Below are 25,068 nucleotides of genomic sequence, written 5' to 3' on the forward strand. Positions count from 1 at the left end.
TGTGTTGTTGAGCTTTGTTTCAGAGTTATATATACAGTCATGTATTATACATATATGTAAACTAGCTCTGAACAAGCCATTATAATCTTTTGTACTGGTTTACTAATTGTTTTGAAATAGGGTTAGAATGAGTGTATGAAGTGATTGCACATTGTACAAAGAAAAAAAGTTCATATAACATGTGATGTACATGTATATCATATTGTATAATACACTGAAATTTTCAAATAAATTTTGTAATGAAATAAATACAAATTTTCAAGTTTTTTATATTTTGTTGTGTGATAGGATGGGAGATGAAAATTATGCATACAAAATCAGGAAAATCGTTGGATAGAGGGACACTATTAAAATCTTGTTTTTGACTTTCAGTCTGACTGGACTCTTTGTCAAACCCAACCCTCAGACCAGTCTTCTTCAGTTCTCCTCCTGTTCAACTTAAACTTTCTCTCCTCGAATGTAATTTTCAACCTCCCTACTTACACAATTAAACTCCCCAAAGTTTGAACTATAAACTCTTTCTCTGATTCCCTATATTATTCTCTCACCTTCTTTATTCTCTTCCTCAATGAACATGAAGTCTGTGTCGGTGCAAGAACGTGCTTAGCAGAACATTTTCACGCACCCCATCGGTGCAGAAATGCCCTTACGCAATGCCTTCAATCCTGCCGCTATAACTAGGGCGTTTTTGCGTGCATGCGATGCGCAAAAGTGCGGTGTCATAAAGGGCGTTCTTGCACCAATGCTATGAAATGTACCTTGCTCCATTCTGGGGCCTGTTGCAGAGTTGAATTCAACTAAACATTGGATCGCAAGTCCTAAAGATGTGCTTCTGATTGGTTGAAAATCAAGATGTGATTGATGTTTGGGAGTTGTGTTTGATTGCATCTATTTCTGCAACAGGCCTGGACATGAGGTCATTGCTGAAAAAGATACTGTTCAAATTTAGTGGGATTTCTTAAGTAAAAAGAAACATTGCACTTTGAAAAATGATAATTGTATAAAGTAATAATTTTTATTATGCACAATATTACCACATGAATAATCTTTATACATTCCATACAATAAATACAAAATAGATCAGTCCTATATCAGACCAATATTCATGCCTTAATTCATAATATACAGATCTATTACACAAGACTTATCCAAACTATTCAAACCTAATATGAAATAAAACAAATATCTCCTGCACATAAATTAATATTTTAATTCCTGCACATAAATTAATATTTTTGCCTCCGACGAAGATTCTGCTAGGATCGAAAGCTTAGGCCCCTTTTTGACTTTATAATAAATTAATATTGACGATATCAATCTACATCTTATGCTCCCTACAAGTACTTCTAAGTATGATTGACTTTTATATGATTGAACATATACTTCTTCATTTTTGAAAATATCATTAGCCCTACAAATTATCAATACAAGAAATCAATAAAAACGGTGCAATTTACACCATGTAATGTATCTGTGCGCTTTTCTTTGATTTCAACATCGAGATTTCTTGAATGGACTGAGATCTAATACAAAATGTTAAACCGGATGCAGTAGTAGAGCACCCGCCGCTTGAACAGGTGGCGGGTTTGATGCAAGGCCGAGTGATACCAGACACAAAGGACCTTCTGCCTTCTTATCAGGTGCACGATATGTATAGAATGGAGAAGTAATAATAATGTTATGTTATGCAGGGCCCGCTGGGAGAACATATTAAGAGATTTAATTATACTTAGGTCGGTAGTAGGAAATACATAGGGCATTTGATCTTTTATTTTTCATTTTAACAAATATAATCTCAAACTATGGTATACATGCAAGTTCTGAATACAACATGATTAGACTGATTATGACTGTTTTATTTTTAAAGCCGTTAATTTATACAAATAAATGACAAATATCATACTTATGTTGCATTCTCTTCTTCAAACTTCTTATTCATTTTAATCTATTCTGTCCATCTATCAACAAGTTAAAAAAGGAGGATAAACTCGAGTTCTAATGACAGTTAATGCTTTGAACATAGAATTGATTTTGAGGGTAAATAAATGCAAACATTTATTTGATAACTACAGGTACATGTTTATATGGCACTTAATACATTAGAACAATGTATCTAAATATATTGGATATACCTTATTATCCCAAGAGGTGATTGTAAGTAATCAAATACAGACAAGCACTGTATCATACCTCTTAAAACTCAAACATATCATTCTCAATATGAATACACAGGAGAATGGTTGCATTTATCCATGTCAATAACATTCCTATTTTTCAACGTTTGTAAGTTCTGAAAACATTTACTTTGTGTATCTTGACACTACAAATTCATTCATATTATCCTCATTACAATTAATGCACTTATCTGGTACTTAAATATTTTACCTTATTACCATATTTGATCACCACCTCCCATGATTTTCCACTTTGGGAGTGCTAAATCTGTACTTTAGAGCAATATCTGGTTCTTGAAGCTGGACGAGAGTTGTTTATCTGGTAGCAAAATTGCATTCAGCACCACTACTTCTGGAGGAATGCTCACATTGGTACCTAGACATAGACAAAAAAAGTTTATAAAGTATATTAGCTCTGGTATGCTGTATAAACAGAGAATTAATGATATCATTCTGCATTTTTACATGGCAAATCATAAAACAGCAAAGGAGCTTATTCTTCTTTCTTTTCTGGAGAAAACAAATATTCTACAAGATTATTTGTACATTTTCTTAATTGACTCTGAAAAGAAACAACAATAAATGAAATAAGGTAACTTTTGCTAAGTTGGCAAAAAGATGAATTCAGATTGCATGCCAAATTTCATGACATCAAAGAAAACATAGCATCATCATCATGTATCATCTAATGTTCATACACATTCAAGATCATTCAAATGATTTTATTGAAACTGACATACTGATATTTACATCTCCACATAAAAAAATCACCAGAACATATCTATGCAAGCTATTAGAAGATTCTGATGAGTTCATGTACCTGACATCCTAAGTTTATCCAACAATAATTTTGATTGGTTATAAAGCTTTGCAAGTGTCTAGTAAAGAATTTGGAGGTGTTTGAATGTAGTGTATGGGAATGTAGGCCATGTTATAATACATGTACTAATGAACTTGGTCATGTCAAATCTCTTAGGCAAGAGAAATCAGTCTCACCAAACCAAAGTTTGACTCAGAGGCAGTAAATAACACATGTTTTTGCACAATAAGTCCTGGAATTCTTGTAACTAAAAGAGAAAATTTACTTCTAAAGCAGAATGAACTGTACATACATGTATGCAAATTTGCATTGGGTTAAACTGTTTCTTTTTGGAGAACTAGTATACATACATCAGGATACAGCTGATTGTAATGAATCATGCAAAAAGTGAAAGCTGGTTTATGCATGCATGTGATAATGGGATAATGTCCAATGAGGTTAACATCAAATATTTAAAAAATAGTGTTACCATAAATGAACACAGGAAAAGAATTTGAACATGTCAGTTGTGTAAGTAGAGTGGCTCAGAACAAAAAATAAAGTGTACAATAATGTACATAGTTTATTATATTAAAAGAAAAATGTTAAGGCAAGCAAAGAGGAATGGGATTTACTACAAAGATAAGCTGGGATCAATGCAGGTGAGATGAATGGGTACCCGGTAGGAAGAAATTCCTTGAATGCTTTGAGCGCCTAGGCAGCCCAGCTAAAGCCGGGGTAATAATAATAGCAGGGCCCGCTGGGAGAACAGTTTTCGGAACTGAAGCGGCTTCCCTGGGTAAATATACCTGTATTATTATTATTATTATAATGCACCTTCGGGAGGTGCAGAAGAGATGCACAACATTTGACAATTATTAAAGACCTTACAATATGAAAAGGTACATACACAGAAGAATTTAACAATTTTACAAAAAATAACTTTCAACACAATGAACAATTCATTCAATTAGTGACATCAAACATAAAATGCTGGGGCCGCGAAAGCGGGGGGTGGGGGTGTTGGGATGGCTTTTGACAAAAGATTTTCTGCGTTAAAGAAAGTGTCGTCGTGGTGATTGCGGTTTTTCCAAAACCGTGAACACAAATTATGATTGTGATTTTTTGCATGGTCAGCCCCCCTCCACTTTGAAAACTGTTTCACAGCCCCTGAAATGACCAGGGGTGGATGATAATATTGGACACTGGTGTTGTACACAGAATAGTAAACTACAGTAATACCAATATATCAATCTGATACTACAAAGGCTGATTTCATAACAATGTTCACAAAGTTACCCTGGACTAAATTATGAAGTGCTGAAATGTAAGCACAATTTTTTTCCTGACATGTAAACAGAATCAGTAAAGTTAAAGTAGTTTTAGTTAAGATTTATTTTTAAAAAATACACTTTGCCCTTGTAATTTAGTGTTTAGTTTAATAATGTTAAGCACCTTAATTAGGTATCTTATTCCTTTGAGAGTGATTTAAGATAAAGATTTTAAAGATTGGACAATATTAAAGCTCTTCTGCTGTTACATGTAACTAAAACTGAAAAACAAAATCTGAGAACAAAAAAGTAATTCACTCATTTTATTAATACAAACTCTCAATGATGCATGCTTTGCCACATAATACAAAATTCAAGAAAAAAAGCACAACACAATAAAAAAGCAATAAAACAATATGCAAAAACAGCATTTTCTAACTAAAGCAAGCAAAGCAAGTCTTCCATTTTACTTGAAGAATTCTGATTATGAATACAGCATTACTATTAAAGTTTAAGCTACATGAATTTGGAGTATTATTAGATAGAATTTATATTCCTTTGAGAATTATTCAAAAATACAGAAGAAAACAAAGAAAGCTACTGTGTCATCAGATTTTCCTAAATGTTTACATTCCATCATGCAGCATCACAATGTGGATTCTCTATCCTAGTCAGATAAAGTAACAACCACAAATTGCTCTTCAAAGATGATTTTTGAGCATTGTGAATAGAGTTTGAAATTTTTAGTAGCGTTTCTGGACATGATAATTTTGTTCCCGACGCTCTGGCGCTTCAGGTAAGCTCCTCGTCGCAACTAAAAATCTAATTATACATTCAATAACATATAACAAATAAATTCATACTTCATCATAAAAATAAAACAATAACTAAACAATGAAAACCTGGTGATATACGAGCTCAAAACCATAATAAAGACTATAATGACCGATACATCCAGATTGTAATAGTGCAGAGCTTTGACAGCATACCTACATGTAAATGTATGCTAGAGAAGGATCTGGTTTTTGATGCTGTATCCTAGCTCTTTATGAGGCAGGACTATGGAGTTGAGGATGATAACCTCTGGTGGGATCACAACCTTTCCACCTAGATAATATCGGTAGTAGAGTGAGTAAGGTAAAAATAGCTACAAAGTATTATTAACCGTATCAGACATCTGAGCAGGGCAACTTTGATACATTGTTGCCTGCTAAAGACTGGGAGCGAATGGCCGGTCAATAAATTTCCAATTGTTTATCTACGGGCCCAATTTATTGCCCGCTCAGAAAAGTCAATGAGAAAATGCGTGGAAATGCAGTGGGCAATAAAAGGCAGCGCTAACATCCGGGTATTCTACGCGTCCTTGAACCGCGCAGTGCTCACGTCACAATGTTCATCAAGTTGAGACAACGCTGGATACTGCGTCCCCAGGCCAGGGACGCGTCATTTCAATTACGTCACAATGGTTAAGTTCAGAGGCCCAGTCTGCTCAACGTGACAAAATAGATTCCCATTCTTAAACTCTAATAAATATCTAAATTTTCACGATTTTTGCTCTAGATGTCTGATTTGGTTAATAATAGCAATATTGACTGGCCTGGGGGCGAAAGGACATATATCGCCCTCACTAAATTGATATCACCCTCGTCTACGACTCGGGCGATATAAATAGAGTTTGGGCGATATATGTCGTATCGCCCCGAGGCCAGTCAATATTGCTTTATTATCATATCTTCTGAATGCATCAAGTCATTCAAGACATTGAGAGTAGTGGTAATAATAATATCGACTTTTATATCCCTTCTATAAATATCCATGAGTATTTTAAATAAATAATTGGACATTTGGTACTTTTGTGATCCAAGATAAGTTTAATATATTCTATAGCATGCTCAGCTTTGCCCCCCAAAAAAACTATTTAGTGCTCTCGCCGAGCCTCAGGCACATCAAACAGCGGGTTGTTTCATGGACAGCCCTTGCAATGTAGCTGCGCAGAAAATGATCAGATTTTGCGTAGGACAAAATTACCAAGGTTTATGGTTCAAACTTAAAGGGATATAAAAAAAATTATTAACCGTATCAGACATCTAAGCTGGTCATTTACAAAACCGTATTGCCCTAGATTTTCTGAATATCGGGAAGGACTAGGTATATTACCAGGGGTATTTGTATTTTGCTCGGTCTCTGTGCGCGTATTGACATTGCATGCAGAGACGACGCAAAATATACCTTTGTATTTTCCCTGGTCTCACATCCGGGTGGGTAGAAAGAGATACGCGTAACGCGTCATATTGATCTGCGCAGCACAATACACGTCATAATGACAATCAAGATTAACAAACGCTGGATACTTCGACATTTCAAATACATCACAATGGTAAAGCTTAGAGGCACAGCCTGCTCAACATGAAAAAATAGAATCACATTCTTACAGGGTAAAATATCTAAATTTTCATGATTCTGCTCTAGATGTCTGATATGGATAATCATAAAAATATTGACTGGCTCTTCTTTCGGGAAACATCAAATATATTGCCCTTAAAAAGAGCCATATTGCCCTTGTCTAAAGACTCAGGCCAATATGATTCTATTGCGAGCAATATATTTGGTGTTCCCCTCAAGGCCAGTCAATATTATACAATTATACCCAGTGTTTCTTTTGATAATATTAGTAGCAATATTCACATATAAAATAGTACTTGCAAAACCAACCACAGATGAATAATTCCTTACTGTACTTTCTCAAAGCATAGTATATTTACATAGCACTGTCTTTCTAAAACTATTTTATTTTGCGGCACATGAGTAAAAATAACAAATGAGAATGTGGATTGGTGCACAAGACTGGAATTGTTAGAAATACAAGAATGAGATATTGAAATCTCATATAACGGCATACCAATTCACTGGTAAATTACTTCCAATGAAGGTAATACATCTAAAATACTTCTTTGTCATGGAGAGGCAATATGTTCTACTGAGGAGGACACAAGAAGCAGCATTTTGAAACTTGAAAAATATTTGAAAGTATAATGATTTAGTCCCTTTCGAATTTATTTCACAAATTCTTAGCTACAGCATTATAAAGCAGACTACAGAATAAATCAACAATTATGATACAGGAATGGCGGTACTGTAGAAAAAAAAGAATTAATCAAAAGAAAATTAGATAGAAACAATTTATTATATTATGAGAAAGAGAAAAGATTTTAGTATGTATTATATCAACTTGTTAAAACTTTCACTGAAAAATATGAGGATTCTAATAGGCCTACACAATCAAAATGTACATATTGGTTGAGCTTTGAAACCAATGTGAGTATGAAGTGAATTATTAATCACACACAATGTGATAAAAACATACAGGAAAAGTATTCTATTTACCATAATAGGTATTCAATTTTTAAGGATTAAGATTTATTGAAAAATTGATATGATTTTTAGAATAAGACAAATCAAAACTTATAGGACGAATTAGCAGTCATTTACATTGTAGCAACAAAAAAAAAATCTTGAATAAATACATCATGCAATGACTTGCATGGCCCTATAATGAAATTACCTATAAAGCCCAAAAATGTATGCACATTTTATTCCTTGCCAGGAACATGATACGAATGATGATCGTAATACATGTATATGCAGGGTAAAATGAGCCATTTTCTTCATGAAAGTATGCTGCATTAGCAAAATGGATTGACCTCTTGAAATGATTATCACTTTTCATGCACTTACAATGAAATGAAGTAAGAAAAATGGGTAATGTTTAATAATTAAATAGAGTTCTTTATTTGAACTAATTTGAACTTCCATGCATTTACAATACAAAGATTTTTTTTAATGAAATGCTTGCAATTGTGATTAAACCCACAATTTGATGGAACCTTGATAAATGAAACACAAAAAAGCTAATGAAAATAATATACATGTATAAGATGATTTCGAATCTTACCATGTGTTTATAGCAATTAGATGTACTATGGACATTGGAGGGGCATAAAAATATGAACACTTAATCTTACCCAAGATAGTAATAGATGGGTTGAGTCTTCCTTCTCCATTGAAGAGTGTACCACTATCAATCTTGGCATGGTCTAAGTTGGGGTTAGGGTCATTGGGTGTACCCTCAACTCTTGACCACGCCCCAACCATGCTGTTCCATCCAATGATACTATGCAGGATGCAGCAGTGATCCTAATCATATAACAAATAAGATACACATGATGATCTCATATCTTAAATTAAGTCCACTTAATAAATTCAAACTTTCCTTGTAGTGCATAGACATCACGTATAATGGTTTAGTGGTTTCATAAAGCCTCCAGAATTGGACAGGGCCATTTTGACAACTAAAAAGTGACAAAGTAGGCGGGGGGGGGGGGGGGTGTTGACTCAGTCTACCCAGTGATTTAATCTACCCAGACCTTGGTAATTCAATACCTAAAATCAATCAAGTTGGTACACATACAGCCTCCATGTATCTACAATCTATGAGAATGCCTTGACATAGCTATATTGTTTAAAATCTTTCATAATTTATACACTCATGCATATACAGTGTATGCAAATTTCATGAAATTCTATTGCTTCTCATTTTCTTTCTTATTCTAAACATCAATTTCATCGCACTGCTATGTTGGATGTTCTTGAATACTGACCACTTATTAGATTTCAAGCAAATTTGAAAACCATAAAAATTTGTAAAGTGGTGCCAGAGAATATGAAAATAAACGGTATTTGTGACTTCCTTTCTTTAACAACAAACATACTGATTCAGTGTGTGTAGTAGATTCATACCAAATATCGGTTTTGATCTTAACTGCTTTGATTTGACTCACTTGTAGTGTAGCACCTTCTAGAACAATAGATTCTCTGACTCTGACCCCAGCTCCAATCGTTGCATTAGCTCCTATTGTTACGTTTGGACCAAGCTAAAAAAATACAAATGTAACAGAAAAATATGCAATAATAATTCATAAATTCCAATCATATTACCATATAATATTGACTATATTAGAGTATATGTAAGTTAAGTTCTATTTCCCAATTATTCATAAATTTATATACATGTATAAAAAGCAAAATAAAAAAATAAATAACAAAGAGAAGAAAAAGAGAAGATAAATGAAAGAGCACCAAGAACAAAAAAAATGAACAAGGAGGAGGAGGAGGAAAAGGACGGACACACGGAAAAAAAGAGGAGGAACAACCATAACCCTGACCCCTGGTGCCTCAGAAATATTAATTGAATCAAAAGCACATTCAAAAGTGTTGATCATAATTTTTATTGAGGAGAACATAGAAGATGGTGTATCAGATTAAAATATACCCCACAATAGCAGAAAATCTAACAGAAGAAGAGAAATAACCTTACTGTAGCTGTTGGATCAACGGTAGCAGTAGGATGTATGTAGACATCTCCTCTAATCGATGGCCCTCTTTCTGATTTAGGATTAGATAATCTATCTGGATGTGTTTCATGGTACAGACTAAGATATAACCTGTTAGCATAGATTGCTGACCTATAGCATAAAAGATAAGAATACAATGGTACATAGGCGCAGTGAGTTAGACCAACGTCAAAACCAGTGATCTAGCTGTGGCAAGCCAATGTCAAATAATCTGTAACAATGAATATGGAATTTATCAGCATTTTCAGTACTGTATATGTGTTTAAACATGAGTTCAATAATAATACTTAATTTAATTTTGACTTGCCTTTTAAAGTGATACTAGTAAAACTTGCATTGTGTGATTTTTCATTTTAAAAATGATTCAAGTGGTATTGGTCAGAATTAGTTAGTCAGAATGGCAATTTTTTGTAAGTGTTTTTTAAAGAGAATACTTTTGAATACACTATAAAAATAGCTGTACATAAAAATGGATGTACCAACAAAAGAAAAGATTGTTTTGATAGTGTAAATTCAACCTATTTTTTTCTTTATTACATTGAAATGTGTTCTTCCTGAAAACCAAAATATTCCCTTATTTTGAATTCAGATCAATTAAAAACTGGATAAACTCTTGTGTTAATACTTGATACTCTATATTCATGAACAGGATATGCCTACATAGTGTGTTCAACTTTGGAGCTAATTCGATTATCCCTTCTAGGATAGCTTTAAAGACTTTTAATCCTCTCTTTTCACCTTCACCCAATAGTGGGAGGGTAAATAAAGGCATGTCAATAGACTGGTAAACTTTAATCCCTTATTTCTAAAAAGTAGGATTCTATGGTGGAAAAAGAAAACATTCCTATCTATTTGAAAGACAAGTCCACCCCCAACACAAAGTTGACTTGAATAAAAAGAGAAAAATCCAACTAGCATAACACTGAAAATTTCATCTAAATCGGATGTGAAATAAGAAAGTTATGACATTTGTAAGTTTCGCTTAATTTCACAAAACAGTTACATTCACATCCCGGTTGGTATGCAAATGAAGGGACTGATGATATCACTCACTCACTATTTCTTTTCTATTTTATTATATGAAATATGAAATATTACAATTTTCTCCCTGTTGTCCTATGAAACAAAGTTTCATTCCTCCCTGAACATGTGGTATTACCATTGTTTTAACATTTTATGGTTCAGTTGAGTTGGTCCTTATTGTCAAGTCTGTAAAAATTGAAATATTGTATAATTCAAACAGTAAAAAGCAAAAGAAATAGTGAGTGAGTGACATCATCGACTCTCTCATTTCCATGTCACTGAGTTGTGCATATAACTGTTTTGTGAAAAATAAGCGAAACTTTAAATTGTCGTAACTTTCTTATTTTACGTCCGATTTTGATGAAATTTTCAGCGTTATGCTTGTTTGACTTTTCTCTATTGATTAAAATTAATATTTTTCTGGGTTGAACCTGACCTTATATAAGGGTTAGGATTTTCCAATATTCTGTAGGCAAGTTATATATCGTTTTAAACCTGAGATCTCCTTTTTCCTGGTGACTGGTTTGCCATGCCTGGTTACCTATTTGACTTCAGATTCAGTAAACTACGATGCATCATATCATTTTCAAAATATAATTGCAGTAGTCTCCCTGGCCACAACAAACAAATCATGTATCATTTAGAGATCTCAATTAAATTTGTTTCTTACCCTGCAGATTTAATTTGGCTCCAGAAGTTATTTGTCTTGAATGTGAAGAGTTTTCCTGTGCTTGCTAGCGGTGCTAAGATGTCTTGTTCAAGGCGTATCGTGTCCTTTGATGGGAATAATGGGTCTCCACTGTTAACGAAAGACAAAGAAATTAAAGAACCATAATCAAAGCAGGTATGGGTAACATATTTTCGAAGAAATATTCTTTATGGCATTGGGAGCAATTGTAAAACAAATATTGCTGATAGTAAAATATATTGATGCTTGGTACAAATATACATAATTCTTGTGTGAAAAGAATTTTTTCACAAAATCCATTCACCAATCAGAAAAAATATTTTCAGGACATCAAAGAAAAGCATTAAAAAAAAATAACTTGAGAATGAGAGCTGGAGTAAGAACAATCTCAAGATGAATTCCACCCAAATATGAGATGAAGTTCACTCAAAAGATCAAACAAGTGACTCATCTTATATGTCATCAAAACTTAGGGTTAAATCAGGTTTTTACTCATACACTTTAGAAATCAATCAATTTGAAATATAGAAATTACCATTTAAATGAGATTCTAAATTGTATATCATGTCATGAATCAAAGAGCCAAGAAATTGATTTTAGACTCTACATTGGATGTACATTTTGCATAGAAAACAAGTTTTGTAGGTAAAACTTTACGCCCACAACAAGGTATGTATAGAATTTGCACTTAAAATTAAATTTTTGAGCATTCATTCACCTAACTTGCAAGCATAAATTGATGTATTACTTTAGAACAAAGAACCTGGATGTCACAGATTCAAACTTTAAAGATGCACACGATTTATTCTTAAAATTTTCTTTACACTAGTCTAGACAACCACGCTGAGATGTCTGTTTTCTTTTTCCCAAAATGTGGTAGGTATGCTATCTCATTATTGGAACTAAGATGAACCTACTTGAGTACTTCATCCTGGTTTTGCTGGAAAGCTTTTCCAATATGCTGAAAGATCTCTGGAGGAAAGACGTATAGTCCACAATTGATCACAGTGCTAACAAACGTCTGGGGCTTCTCCACATAATGCATGACCTAGAAAAACATGGAAAGGAATATGTGATCCTTAGAATAAGAATCATTTACATAAATGTATCACTTTATAAAACTTAGTACAGATCCGCTATAATTGATATTTATATTGTTCATTATTAGACTTGGGCAATAAGCGCTCTGATTCAATCCCGTAATGGGATAATCACATACCGGTAAATAAAGTTCAAACACACAAGAGATTACTGTTTATTCCACATTCACTGGTGCCTCTTGCATGTCTCTTGGACATAGAACAGATTAGAAACTTAAGGAATGCAAGTCGAATCATATACATGTACTCTTTTCACAGCTGACATTGAAATCAAAATCTATACCACAAGGCCACACAAACCATAAAGGAAAGAAAATAAACAAATAATTTTGAGGGCTGTCTTAATTAAAATAATAAGATTTGTAATGTAATCTGACAAAGGGTCTAAAAAATATTATTGAATCTTACAGAATATTAGCACTAAAATCCATTATAAATCTAAGATCTAGTCTACAATTGTGAAGTAAATGTTGGATAATGGAAATACTTTCACAAACCTCATGTGTATTCTCATTCTCCACCAAACATCCATATGAAAGACTTTGATCCCTTGTTGCCTATGGAGAAAAAGAAAAGAAAAAAAAAGTCCATGAAACTGAACTTCTAACACTGAAATGGCTTTCAAACAGACAATGATCGAATACAAATCTAGACCTGTCAACCATGAAAGATATGAAATTGGGAAAAAACATGCAAGGTTTGGGGAGGGCATATGAGAGAATGCCCTTGTAAAAATATACTCATTTTTCATTGCACCCCCTTCGAACTTTACGCCATCACCTCTTGGAATAATCATGTCCCAATAGCAGTTGGCAGGTACAGTATGCTTACATCCGAAAGGGGGAGATTATCCAACTGGTTGAATACTTTCAAATAGTGTACATTTGACATACAAATTTGAGCGTCTATCGTCTTCATAAACTTACCTCGGTTGACAGCATTGTATAGTGAACATCTTGTGACACCTTTTCATGGAAGTCCCACAGGTCAGCCAGAGGGAACTTGCAGCACACGTCACCATTGAAGACTAAGAACCCTTTGGGCTGTCCACTCAGTATCTGGTCTCTAAAATGGTAGAGCCCTCCTGCAGTTCCGAGAGCTGTATACTCCTGAAGGTATCTGATGATCAAGAATGTCCATACTGTAATATGGTACTGGTATTCTACTCCGATTAATCATACCTAATTGTTAGGTTGTATTCCCATTAGATTTTTATGATAGGGAGGATAACAGAATGATATTTGCAAATTTTTGGCATTCAATACTTGCTGGTTACCACAGTGATAAAAAGATTACTGTTATAATATGTTGGTTTAATGTTGGAACTAATTCTTCGTGAATCACAGAGTAGAAAAGATTACATTCTTTCTTTTATAACAATCAACTTTTCTGAACATGGACTGAATAACAAGTGTAGTATTACCTGATGTTAAACTTGAACTCTCTCTGTGTTGATGTGATGAATCTGTTGAGAGAGTCACTAGGCTGATATGTTCCAATCAACAGAACATCTTGGATATCTGGAAGCTACAAAAAAGAGGAAAAAATCGAAAGATATCACAGAACTGTTTATTCAACTTAAAAAAAAATGTATCCACCTCTATACATATTGTAGATTTATCAACAATCGTAGCTTTGCATAAATTAAAAGTAGGGCATTAAAAATGTTGATTGGATGAGCAAAATTGACATGATGAAAATAACTGATTCCTTTTAACTACGGTACAGTAGGATCCATATCAGAAAGGGAATTTCCTGAGCAATTCAAACTTGGAATGAAATAATGCTTATGAACAAAAAGGAAAATGTATGGATGCTCAAAATAAATTATTTGGTGGGTCTCAAGAAGTCAATTATTTACTAACTTACATGCATGGCTGGGTATTCAACATTTTGTGATCAAATGCAACTACCCAAATAAACACAATCTTTATTTTTTTTCATTTTCGATTTCCATATACACTTATTGACAGAGGCATGTATTTCATACTTGCACATGATTGTAAAATTTGTTGGAAATCACTTTATTCACAAAACTGGTCTAGACCACGTATTGACAAAATATTGCTAAATGTCTTTAGAACAGACACAAAAAATATTTTACCTTGCTGCATGCTTCTATGTGATGATAGATGATGGGGAATCCAGCAACTGGAAACAAAGGTTTTGGAAGCTCTAGGGACAGAGGTCGAAAGCGAGTACCTGAAATTGAAGGTGATTTCATGAAAAGAATCTTTTCTACGTACAACTACAAACCTACATGTACAAAATCAAAGTGTGATATTACATAATTCAGGCCATTATTAAAGGTCAATAAAGCTCACTCATTAGCTTTATGTAAAAATCTATTACATAAGTGAATATTAAAAAAAAAAAAAAAAAAAAAAAAAAAAAAAAAAAAAAATCGAATTTTTGCTTGCTTGCTCACTCACTAGCAAATTTGTGATAAATTTTGCCCAATACGCCGTACTATCTAGCCCCCTCAAATTTTTTAGCTCGTTACGCCACCTGACTACCCTTAGTGCTAATACTTTACCATGAGAAAGGGAAATTATAAGATATTGAAATGACAAAAAATGGCGGGAAATGGAAAGAAGGGGCATACAGAAGCGAGAAAGGAAGGGAGAAGGGAATGGGCCAAAAGCTATTGGAAAATAAACTTATAACAGACAATGAAAAAGACGGATTCAATAACAAAACCGGGTTTCCGAAGATTGAAAATAAAGAACGAGAAGAAAGATAAATTGCGTTATAGAAATGTGTTTATTATTATAAGCTTGCTAAATTTTATGCAATAATTAACAGTCGCAACCAGGACAAAAGGTCCTTATACGACCAAGGGCCCGGGAAGGGGGGCTACTCAGATAATAACATAATTGGCCCTACCTATATGTGCCACACCAAATTCGAAAATAGGCCTTGATGGTCTGGAACTAAATCTTGGTCTCTTGGATCAACGATTGCTATTTAAACTAAAAATGCCCTGGAACTGACACATTAAAAAAATGAGGGTCTCTGGAACTCACATCGTATATGGTAGCGGCAATGGGACAAGAAACCAGGTACATTGTATTGAGGGTCTCAATCTAGAACTATTTAATCTACTACTTGATTAAATTTTCATCTAAAAATTATTATTTTCTGGCTCGCTTCGCTCTCTGGCAACTTTTTACAATTTTTTTCAAATCTATATCACCCATGATTTGATTAGAAAATCTGCCATCTGTAAGGATTAAATTGGATTAATTAATATCCAGAGGTCCCAGGGCTACCAGTATACATGTAGCGCGGGGGTAACAAGGGTTTGGCCCATGGTGCCGAAATGTTCTAGGAGGAAAGGAAAAAATGTAAGATCATTGTCAAAATCTCAAAGTTAGATTTTCATGAGAAGTCTTTTTCTCGCTCGCTTTGCTCACTCGGGACTTACATTACGTAACTTTTATCTTCCACACGCGGCATGTGCTGTGCCCCCTCTTATAAACCCCAGTTACGGCCCTGTACAGACTCACTCACACAAGCATTCGAGGTTAGCTATACTAACCTCGCACAACGCATGTGATTTGACAATGAATTTTTACGTTTTCATTCATCACACGAATGTGAGGGAATAAAACATGCCAAAATCTTCTACATCTATTCACTTCATGAATTTCAATCTTATCAACTAACTTAATTTGAAAAATATGGTCGAAATTATTTATAAAAATGATTTTTTAACGTTTACCTCCAAACTCAGCCGTCCGAAGATCCCTAATACTATGGTGGAAATTACGCAAACAACAATTGAAATGCGAATTTTCCTATCGAACACTCTCGATTCAAGTCGTCGGCGCTGATGGCGCTACATCATAAAATACCGCTGAACAGCGAAAAAAACAGACAAAGAAAAAAAATGCTGAGCACCTAGAACGCAACCAGCAGTACAGCTGATCCGACGTAAACAAGCAAGTTTATTAAATAATATTGCCCGCCCTCTCTATGCGTATTCCGGATCAGGCAATTTAATCCATGCCTTCTTCGACTTCAAGAAAAATCATCGATATAAATTACCATAAAGACAAAGAAGAAATGAAATTGACTTCATATCGTCACTCATTCAATGAACAAGGTTATGAATATATAACCTTGTTCTCAGTTATATCTCCATGTGCAGCAAAATAAGGGTGGCAATGTTTGGCTTATTTTCTCTTTTTCTTTGGGACAAATGCTTGATTTTTTTATACTGACAGTTTCCATTACACCGATTTGTCATACAACTTGGCTCTTAAGTAAATTTGATTCTTTAAATTATTTTTTTCTTAATTAAAATTAGAGATCAAAAATGAAAATTTTCTTGCCATATTACTTTCCACCACAAAAATATGCCAAAAAATCAAGTTTTTGAGTGCTCTGGTGAATACAAAAATTATTCCCAAGTTACTAATGAATAAGAAATTGTAACTGTATGGAAATTTGTAATTTTGGTCACAAAAGTGACATTTTAATGATTTTTTAAAGTGTGTGCTCTGTACAACATTGGCATACCATAGTCCTACCTGTAGATTCCCCACAGGCAGGATGGTTGCAGTGAACAAGTGCATATCGTTTGGTAGACCAAAAGCTTCAGTCTCTGTATTTTGGTTGTTCCGCTGAACTGCGTTGGCTCACTCACCAATACATAGACTGAAGAGCTTGGAGGCCCGTACGTACAGACAACGTATAAGCAGTAACGTTAGATCTAACATTCTGCAGAAACCCGATTTTCGGATCGTTTTTTGTACATAAAATGACACATTATAAAAAAGGAATTACATCCAAATTGACGAAAAAATATATAAAATTCAGAAATATTATACCTTAGTCCGCAGTTACTGCTAATTCCTTTCAAATGATGATCAAAACATAGTCATCTTCGATCCTATCGTTGGTCAACGTAAGTTGTCATCTTGGATGACGTCATCATCATTACAGATGTATTTACCAGTCGCTATATATTTTGCGATTTGTGCCGCTGCTTTGCGCTTGTAGATGTGCGTTCAGAACTTGTCGCTCGCATTTATTCGGCAGGATATCGAAAATTCTAATAGAAAAGCCTTGATAAAAGCACAACTCGTCGAACGTAGAGGGCAGCAACACACGGCTGCCATTTTTTCCTATCCTGCAGAAAAATTCAAAAATAAGGAATAAATCATTGGTAACGTATATTTTCTTGCAATATGTATAGTAGCAAAAGAAAGATTAGAGTCTAACAAAAATAGTGGGCATTCGTTCAAGATATGTCATTTAGAATAAAAAATAAAATAAAAATCTAGACAAAACCCGGTCGCCCGAATTGGAAGAAATGAATACACATGGAGGCTCGCACTAACACACTACCGTCGGTGAATGGGGATGATAGTAAAATGTCAGAAATTGTTAAATAAAACCCCAGAAACGATGGTTATTCCTGTCTAATCGTTTGGGAGGTTGGGAGGTTTCATATCAAAAGCTTATCTGATTTAAAATCTCTCTTCTATTATTACTAATTTAAAAAAAATTCCCCTGAAAATGTTCCATGTGCCATGCCAGTGGTTTTCCTGTGCACTAAATGCACCCATAGGTTGCACAGACACGTCTACATTGATTTCGATATAAATAATATAAGTAACTAAGCATCATTATATTTATAAAACAAAAAGGACGCCTTGAATAAATTAAAGGCCAATAAAAGGCAATAAGCCTAGACTAGAGACTCACGTCATGTGACGACTCGCCCTGGATTTGCATGTACACGATCCTATCGTGACAACAGCTGTCACAAGAGGGGATGAAAACACCAAATTTTGAAAGAAAAGAACCAGTGAGTCATGGCTCATGCCCATTGACATTGTCATGATTGTAAAATTTGTATTTTGTACATTAATTCATCACTGTTCATTAATCACTCTAAGCACCAATGCTATTAATTACTGTGTTTAAAAAGTGAGTGCACGCGAATTAAATGTTGGACTTAAATTACTAGATCTTACCATGGAGCTCCATGACGAAATCTATTCTTAAATTAGACTCTAGATATTACTAAATTGAAAAAAATGTATAAATAGTACTCGCCTGGTCTTTTCTTGGGGTATTGAAGCCTCTTTGTCCAGAACTTGCTCAACTTTTGCGGCAAATTTTGTCGCCATAGGGTTGTGCACATTCTCGTTTAATACTGGTTGTCACGTGACACGGCAATGTCGTTAGGCTGTTTGGCCTGTATTCAAGGCGTTCTATCCGTTATGATTTTATATTGAATGAAGCAAATTCCATCAGGTATAGGCCCCTATCAAGTCAATATCGATACAGGGATCGAGAGGGGGGGGGGGGGTGGAGCCAAAAATTTCCCAGTCACATGGTATAAAAATGATATTTTTTATGATTGTCCACGATCATTAGGGCAAACCCGTGTGTGGCAGTACGGTAGCGTGATGAGTAAAAAAAAATAAAATAAAAGAAAGAAAGAGGGCCAATGTAGGCATACATGGCGCGTGGGAATAAAGTTGCTTTATATGTTCCAAGCGAGTGAAGCAAGCGAGAAATTTTTTTTTCGTGCAAATCTAAATTTGAGATAGATATCTTAACTTACACTTTTCCTTTTCTTTTCATTAATTCCCTTCATTTCTTTTTTATCTTGGTTGTAGAACTTTCGGGGGCCCCTAGGCCTAACCCTTCCATCGTGTACCCCCAGTGCAATATCAGCAGGTGGGTCTCGATAACTCTGGATATTTAGCAATTAGACCTATTTATAGAAAAACATAACGTTAATGTTTTGACCCCTTCCCCCCAAAAAAAGGAAAAACAATTATCAACTAAGTTATATACATCCCCCTTTTCTCATTTCGCTTTTTATTTTCTCTATTCCCTCCTTATATTTTTTTGGGGGGAGGGACCTTTTCGGGGGGCACCGCCCCTAGCTACGCGCCTACCAGATGAAGAGGCGAGCGAGCAAAACCTTTGTCACTTTTATTACAAATATCAATTTTGCAATAGATTTTGACATAACATTCGGAATTATTCTCGCATGCATTTTTCTTTCCTTTTGCTTTTTTATGGCCTTTTATTTCTCTTCCCTTTCTCTTTCTGTTTTTCTTTCTTTCTTTCTTTTCCTTCCTTCATTCCTTTTCTCTTATCCCGTTTTTTTTTGTGTGAAATCCACTGGACCAGGGATCAAGGGCCAGCCTGCATGCCCCCGGCGGTTTACGCCTCTGCCGTGGATGTAAGCTATATATACGCATGATCTTAATCTTCATTATGATTCAAACTATATAGAGGCGCATCCAAGATTTTCCAAATTAAGTAGGGGGGGGGGGCGGGGTGAATTTTCTCAAGTAAAATTTGACAACTCCCAAAAAAGGTTCTTACTAAAAAAAAAAAAACGGTCATTATATTGTCTCGTGTAAAGTTTGACAAGTTAAAAAAAAATGGTCACTCAAAGTGAAAGTCATTTTGTCCGCGTAATATTCGGCAAGCCCCCCCCCCACAAAAATAAGAAAAGGGAAAGTCATTTTGTCCACGTGATATTTGGCAACCCCCCCCCCCCAAAAAAAAAAAAAAAAAAAAAAAAGGTTTTAACTATAGGCCTAGCAATGATCGAAGGTCATTTTGTCTCGCGTAAAATTTGACAATTTTTTTATAAAGTTGTCACTAAAAAGAAGGTAATTTTTTCCACCATTGATTATATTTGGCAAGCCCCCAACCCCCACCCCCATAAAAAAGTTTGTCCCTATAAGTGATGTATAGAAAGTCATATTGTTAATTTGTTCCCAGTAAAATTTTGAATTTGGCAATAAAAAAAAAAGGCCAAAATGAGAAAAGAATATGAACGAAATATCCCCATTACAAATAATGCTGTACGTGATTCTCATGAGGGGGGGGGGCACATAACTAGTATTAACAACATATTTAATTCCAAAATGTTTACTATAAATCTCAAAAGGGGGAACGGGCAGAAATGCTCACCCCTCCCCCCCTCCCCCCCCCCCCCGCCACTGATTCCAATCAATACTGACTTTTCTCTGCAATACTAATGCTTTGAAATCAAGATACTGAAGATTGATACGCTTAACATAAATTATGAACGTCTGACAAAAAGATAACCAACCGATCACCTGACCAGTACGCGTATCACTTCGGAGTTGATCACTCGTCGCAGGTGGAACGCTCACCGAAAATCAACAAAAAGGGCCTGAAATGTAAGTTTAACAATAATCCAGGGGCCGATTGCACGAAAGGGTCTTTCCAAGGACCGTCTTTCGTGTCAACCATCTTTTATGATACGCCATGTGAAACGCATTTCAAATAAATTATCTGCAAATATATTTTATTTGTCCGTTAAAATAAACAAAATATTTGTTTATAAAATGATGTGATATCTCATGAAATCGTATAAAATTTGATTTAAAAGCAAGCTTACGAATTTTATTTGTTTATCATAAATTTCAGAAACACCCCGCTTATAGCGCATCATAAAAGATGGGCGACACGAAAGACGGTCCTTGGAAAGACCCTTTCGTGCAATCGGCCCCACTTTAATTTCAACTAGGCTAGGGCCTAGGCTAGTATATTTAGAACTTTCTCAATTAAATGCGACCAAATAAAAGTTATATCTTAACACTGCAACTTGTATTAATGCGTACATTTACCAAAGTCTTTGGTTGGAAATCAGAACAGCATTGTCCAACCCATAATTTGGGTAATGTCGCCTATGAGGTCCATACATGTTAATGTTTGGACCTCATTGGACAATTGGTACTACTACTAGGAGTGTTCATTAATAATAATTAATATTAAAAAAAGACGTTAGACCTAAATTTGGGCCGTAATTTAGAGGACTTGGGTCTCATTTAAACCCACACCCGTTTGGACTATGAATAGGCGTGTTGCCTAGAACTTAGAAGAGTGTCTAACGTTGGGCCTAAATTACAACCGTATGCCTACACTACAACAAGAAAAACATGTGGGACTGAACAAAAAGTAGACCTTCTGGCTTCATTGAAACAGTCTAGTATGATTACCTTTTTGCGGCCCTCCAATTAATATCACAGCCTTCAGCATCTCGAATACGTTTCCTTTCAACAGATCAAAATAAAATTTCTTCTCATCTAACTAATATAGTTAACTTTAGTCTCTTAACATAAAGATATCTGTTGACGTGGATTGTCAACAATTTGAAGTGAGAGACTTGAATAGACTTGTAAAAATATCAGGACTGGCACTAAGGTGTCGTCAAACAGACAATTTGGTGATCAAATCGGTTCACAAATTCATATTGTAAGGTCTGCCTATCAGTTCCTCTGTGCATGGCATAGGCGTCAGCACAAAGAATTATCCCCGGGGACTATCCTTTATTCAGCTCAAGGGGGGGGGGGGGAATGGGGACATCTGCGCTGATGCTCATCTTATTTTCACCATTGCATTGACCACTCCTCCCCCCCAAAAAACCATCAAAATTCCAAAAAGAAGAACAATAACATTATATCAATGGTCGAGTCCATCCCACAAAAAAGGTTGATTTGAATAAATAGAGAAAATCAAATTAGCATAACGCTAAAAATTTCATCAAAATCGGATATAAATTAAGAGAGTTATAAGTTATAACATTATAAAGTTTCGCTTATTTTTCACAAAACAGTGATATGCACAACTCAGTGACATGCAAATGAGACAGTTGTTGATGGCCCTCACTCACTATTTCTTTTGTTGTTTATTGTTTGAATTATGCAATATTTCTTTTTTTATACAGATTTGACAATAAAGACCAACTTGACTGAACCATATGGTATTAAACAATACTATTTCCACATGTTCAGGGAAGAATTAATCGTTGTTTCACTTGATAATGAGGAAAATACTAGTATTAGAATATTTCATATTTTATACAATAAAATACAAAAGAAATAGTGAGTGGATGACGTCATCGGCCTCTTCATTTGTATACCGACCAGGATTGTTTTGTGGATTAAGCAAAATTTTAAAATATAAATTTCTTATTTTACATCCGATTTTGACGAAATTTTCAGTGTTATGCTTGTTGGAATTTCTTTTTTATTCCATGGACCTATAGGTCCATGTTTATTCCAATCAACTTTTTGTTGGGTTAAACCTAGATCTAAACGATCAAAATAGAGAAAGTGTCAATAGTAATTCCTTTTCGTGAGAAAGTACTTTTAATAGGAAATGATCTCTATCTAATTGCATCTGGAATAGCATATCCACATGTCATTGTAAAGTATGCTAACAATTATCTGATGTAATGGGGTAGCTCATTGATCTGGTTTATATGTCATGCCCGCCCCATGGTTATTGCTTTATTATATTTGCTTTGTTTTTGTTGGAAATGATGGATATAAGTTTTTGCACGGCGCACCGTAGTGCATGGTGAAACAGCCATATCTGAAAATAAAGAAAAATGGGTGGAAACAGTGCAGCAGCACCGTTCTTGTTAAAGGTCAAGTCCACCCTAGAATAAAGTTGATTTAATAAAATAGAGAAAAATAAAACATGAATAACGCTGAAAACTTCACCAAAATCGGATGTAAAATAAGAAAGTTATGACAATTTAAAGTTTCGCTTATTTTCCACAAAACAGTTCTATGCTCAACTCAGTGATATGCAAATGAGAGAGTCGATGAGGTCACTCACTCACTATTTCTTTTGTTTTTTATTGTTTGAATTATACAATATTTCAATTTTTACGAATTTGACAAATAGGATCTCCTTGCTTGAATCACAAAATGTTAAAATAATGGAATTTCACATGGTCAGGAAGGAATGAAACTTTGTTTCACATGACAATGACGAGAAAATCAAAATATTTCATATTTCATATAATAAAATACAAAAGAAATAGTGAGTGGGTGATGTAATCAGTACACTCATTTGCATACTGAACAGGATGTGCATATAACTGTTTTGTGAAATTAAGCGAAACTTTAAAATGTTATAACTTTCTTATTTTACATCCGATTTTGATGAAATTTTCAGTGTTATGCTTGTTTGAATTTTCTCTTTCTATTCAAATCAGCATTTTGTCGGGGTGGACTTGTCCTTTAAGAATGGGATAAAAGACGGGCTTCTATATATACACTATATATTCACGCGACTGCATGCTTGTCAAGTTCAATGACTTTGTAAATGAAAAGTGCAGCAAAACGATGAAAAGCAATTAATAAAATAAAGTCGAAAATGTTGATTTGATTTCTATTTTGTATTTACATTTTATTAATATGATTTACGTACTTATTTATTTATTTGTTATTCATTGATTAATTTATGTAACAAAGTTTGATTAATTGATTATTGATTAATGATCTATTAATTGATTTATTTATTCATCTATTTTTCATTTTTATTTTTACCTATTTTATTCATTTAATTATTCATTTTTATTAATTATTTAATTAATTAATTTTTTTACTTATTTATTTATCATTATCATCATCATTATCATTATTATTATTTGTTATCATTATTATTTTTACTATTATTTTTTTGGGGGGCTATAAACATCCACACACAGTGGTGGACTCACTGGGGGGGGGGGGGGTGGTTAGGGGTTTGAACCTCCCGTGGTCCTGCCACGTAAAAATGTAATGACCTACATTTTGGAGCCAACCCAAAATTACCTTCATTATTATTATAGTGACCCCGTTTTTTGCTTGCCAAAAAAAAATCTCGGTACCAAAATGACCTCCATTTAGTAGTGAAAGCCATTTTTTGCTTGTCAAATTTCTCGGTCAAATTAACGGACCCCTCCTGTTAGATTCGCCCCACAAAGGCATACATAAATGATTATGCGTCTTTGGGGGAACCATGATATCAGTCATACGCTATACTACCTCCTACCAAAGTAAACAGAACAACCATCTTTTTTTGGCTATAGTAAGTATATTATTTCAGGGAGGGCATACATCATTTCATCCCAAAGTCCCTGGTGATTGCTTGACCCCCTTAGTAATAGTGTTGACTTAAAAAATTAATTGCATTTGTTCGGTATCTGTAGTGCTTGTATCCTACCTATAGCCTAGGACGTAATGATGGAGTGGCACCTGAATTCAACTACGTTCATGTTGGTAACCCGCCAAGAGCCTCTACTAATTTACGTTACAAAAAAAAGGGCTTGTCACTGAAAGGACCGAAATATTGCAGCTACAATTCATTCAATTCTAAGTCAATAACATGGATTATATTGTCATATTAATCTCCGACCAAACTGAATGAAAGAAATCTCTTTGAAATTTATTCTTAGAAAAAATATCCCAATTAATTCTTTCCTTGTTTTCATACGTCTCGACAATTTTATTTTTATTGCGAGTGCTCACTTGACCTTACCATGTAACGTTCTATTCTAGAGTTGCATTATGTTCGAATAATTCAGCATTGCATGTTCGTGTTAATAGTCTAATTTTATAGACATTTTCAAATTATAGAAATCAACCATCAAGAATAAAATAAAAATATGTATGTGTTTCTCATTTCTTGCATGCAGTTTCTCAGTCTGGTCAATAAAAATATCCAATTTATACCATATCTTCCCCCACTTGTTTTATATCCACTGATTATTTTGTTTTAACTACTAATTGAAACTTTTCGGGCCTACTAACAAC

The 25,068-nt window shown here is 34.4% G+C and overlaps 1 protein-coding gene across 2 annotated transcripts; it reads right to left on the reverse strand.

The window, feature by feature from the left end:
* Positions 1 to 993: 993 nt before the first annotated feature.
* Positions 994 to 21,779, reverse strand: LOC129257241 (mannose-1-phosphate guanyltransferase alpha-A-like). Of its 2 annotated transcripts, XM_064095892.1 has the most exons (12): positions 21,478 to 21,638; positions 14,571 to 14,668; positions 13,890 to 13,993; positions 13,393 to 13,585; positions 12,964 to 13,023; positions 12,284 to 12,414; positions 11,349 to 11,477; positions 9,619 to 9,766; positions 9,083 to 9,175; positions 8,267 to 8,438; positions 5,238 to 5,351; positions 994 to 2,550 (listed from the first exon to the last, which is right to left on the reverse strand). In XM_064095892.1, the coding sequence occupies exons 1-11, from the start codon at positions 21,515 to 21,517 to the stop codon at positions 5,251 to 5,253; spliced, it is 1,269 nt and encodes a 422-aa protein (XP_063951962.1). In that variant the 5' UTR covers positions 21,518 to 21,638; the 3' UTR covers positions 994 to 2,550; positions 5,238 to 5,250. The 2 variants fall into 2 exon arrangements, with proteins under 2 accessions (XP_063951962.1, XP_063951956.1); XM_064095886.1 differs by lacking the exon at positions 5,238 to 5,351 and having other exon boundaries at positions 21,478 to 21,779.
* Positions 21,780 to 25,068: the final 3,289 nt, after the last annotated feature.

The sequence above is a fragment of the Lytechinus pictus genome, chromosome 1 (assembly GCF_037042905.1).
Source record: "Lytechinus pictus isolate F3 Inbred chromosome 1, Lp3.0, whole genome shotgun sequence".
Lineage (NCBI taxonomy): Eukaryota > Metazoa > Echinodermata > Echinoidea > Temnopleuroida > Toxopneustidae > Lytechinus > Lytechinus pictus.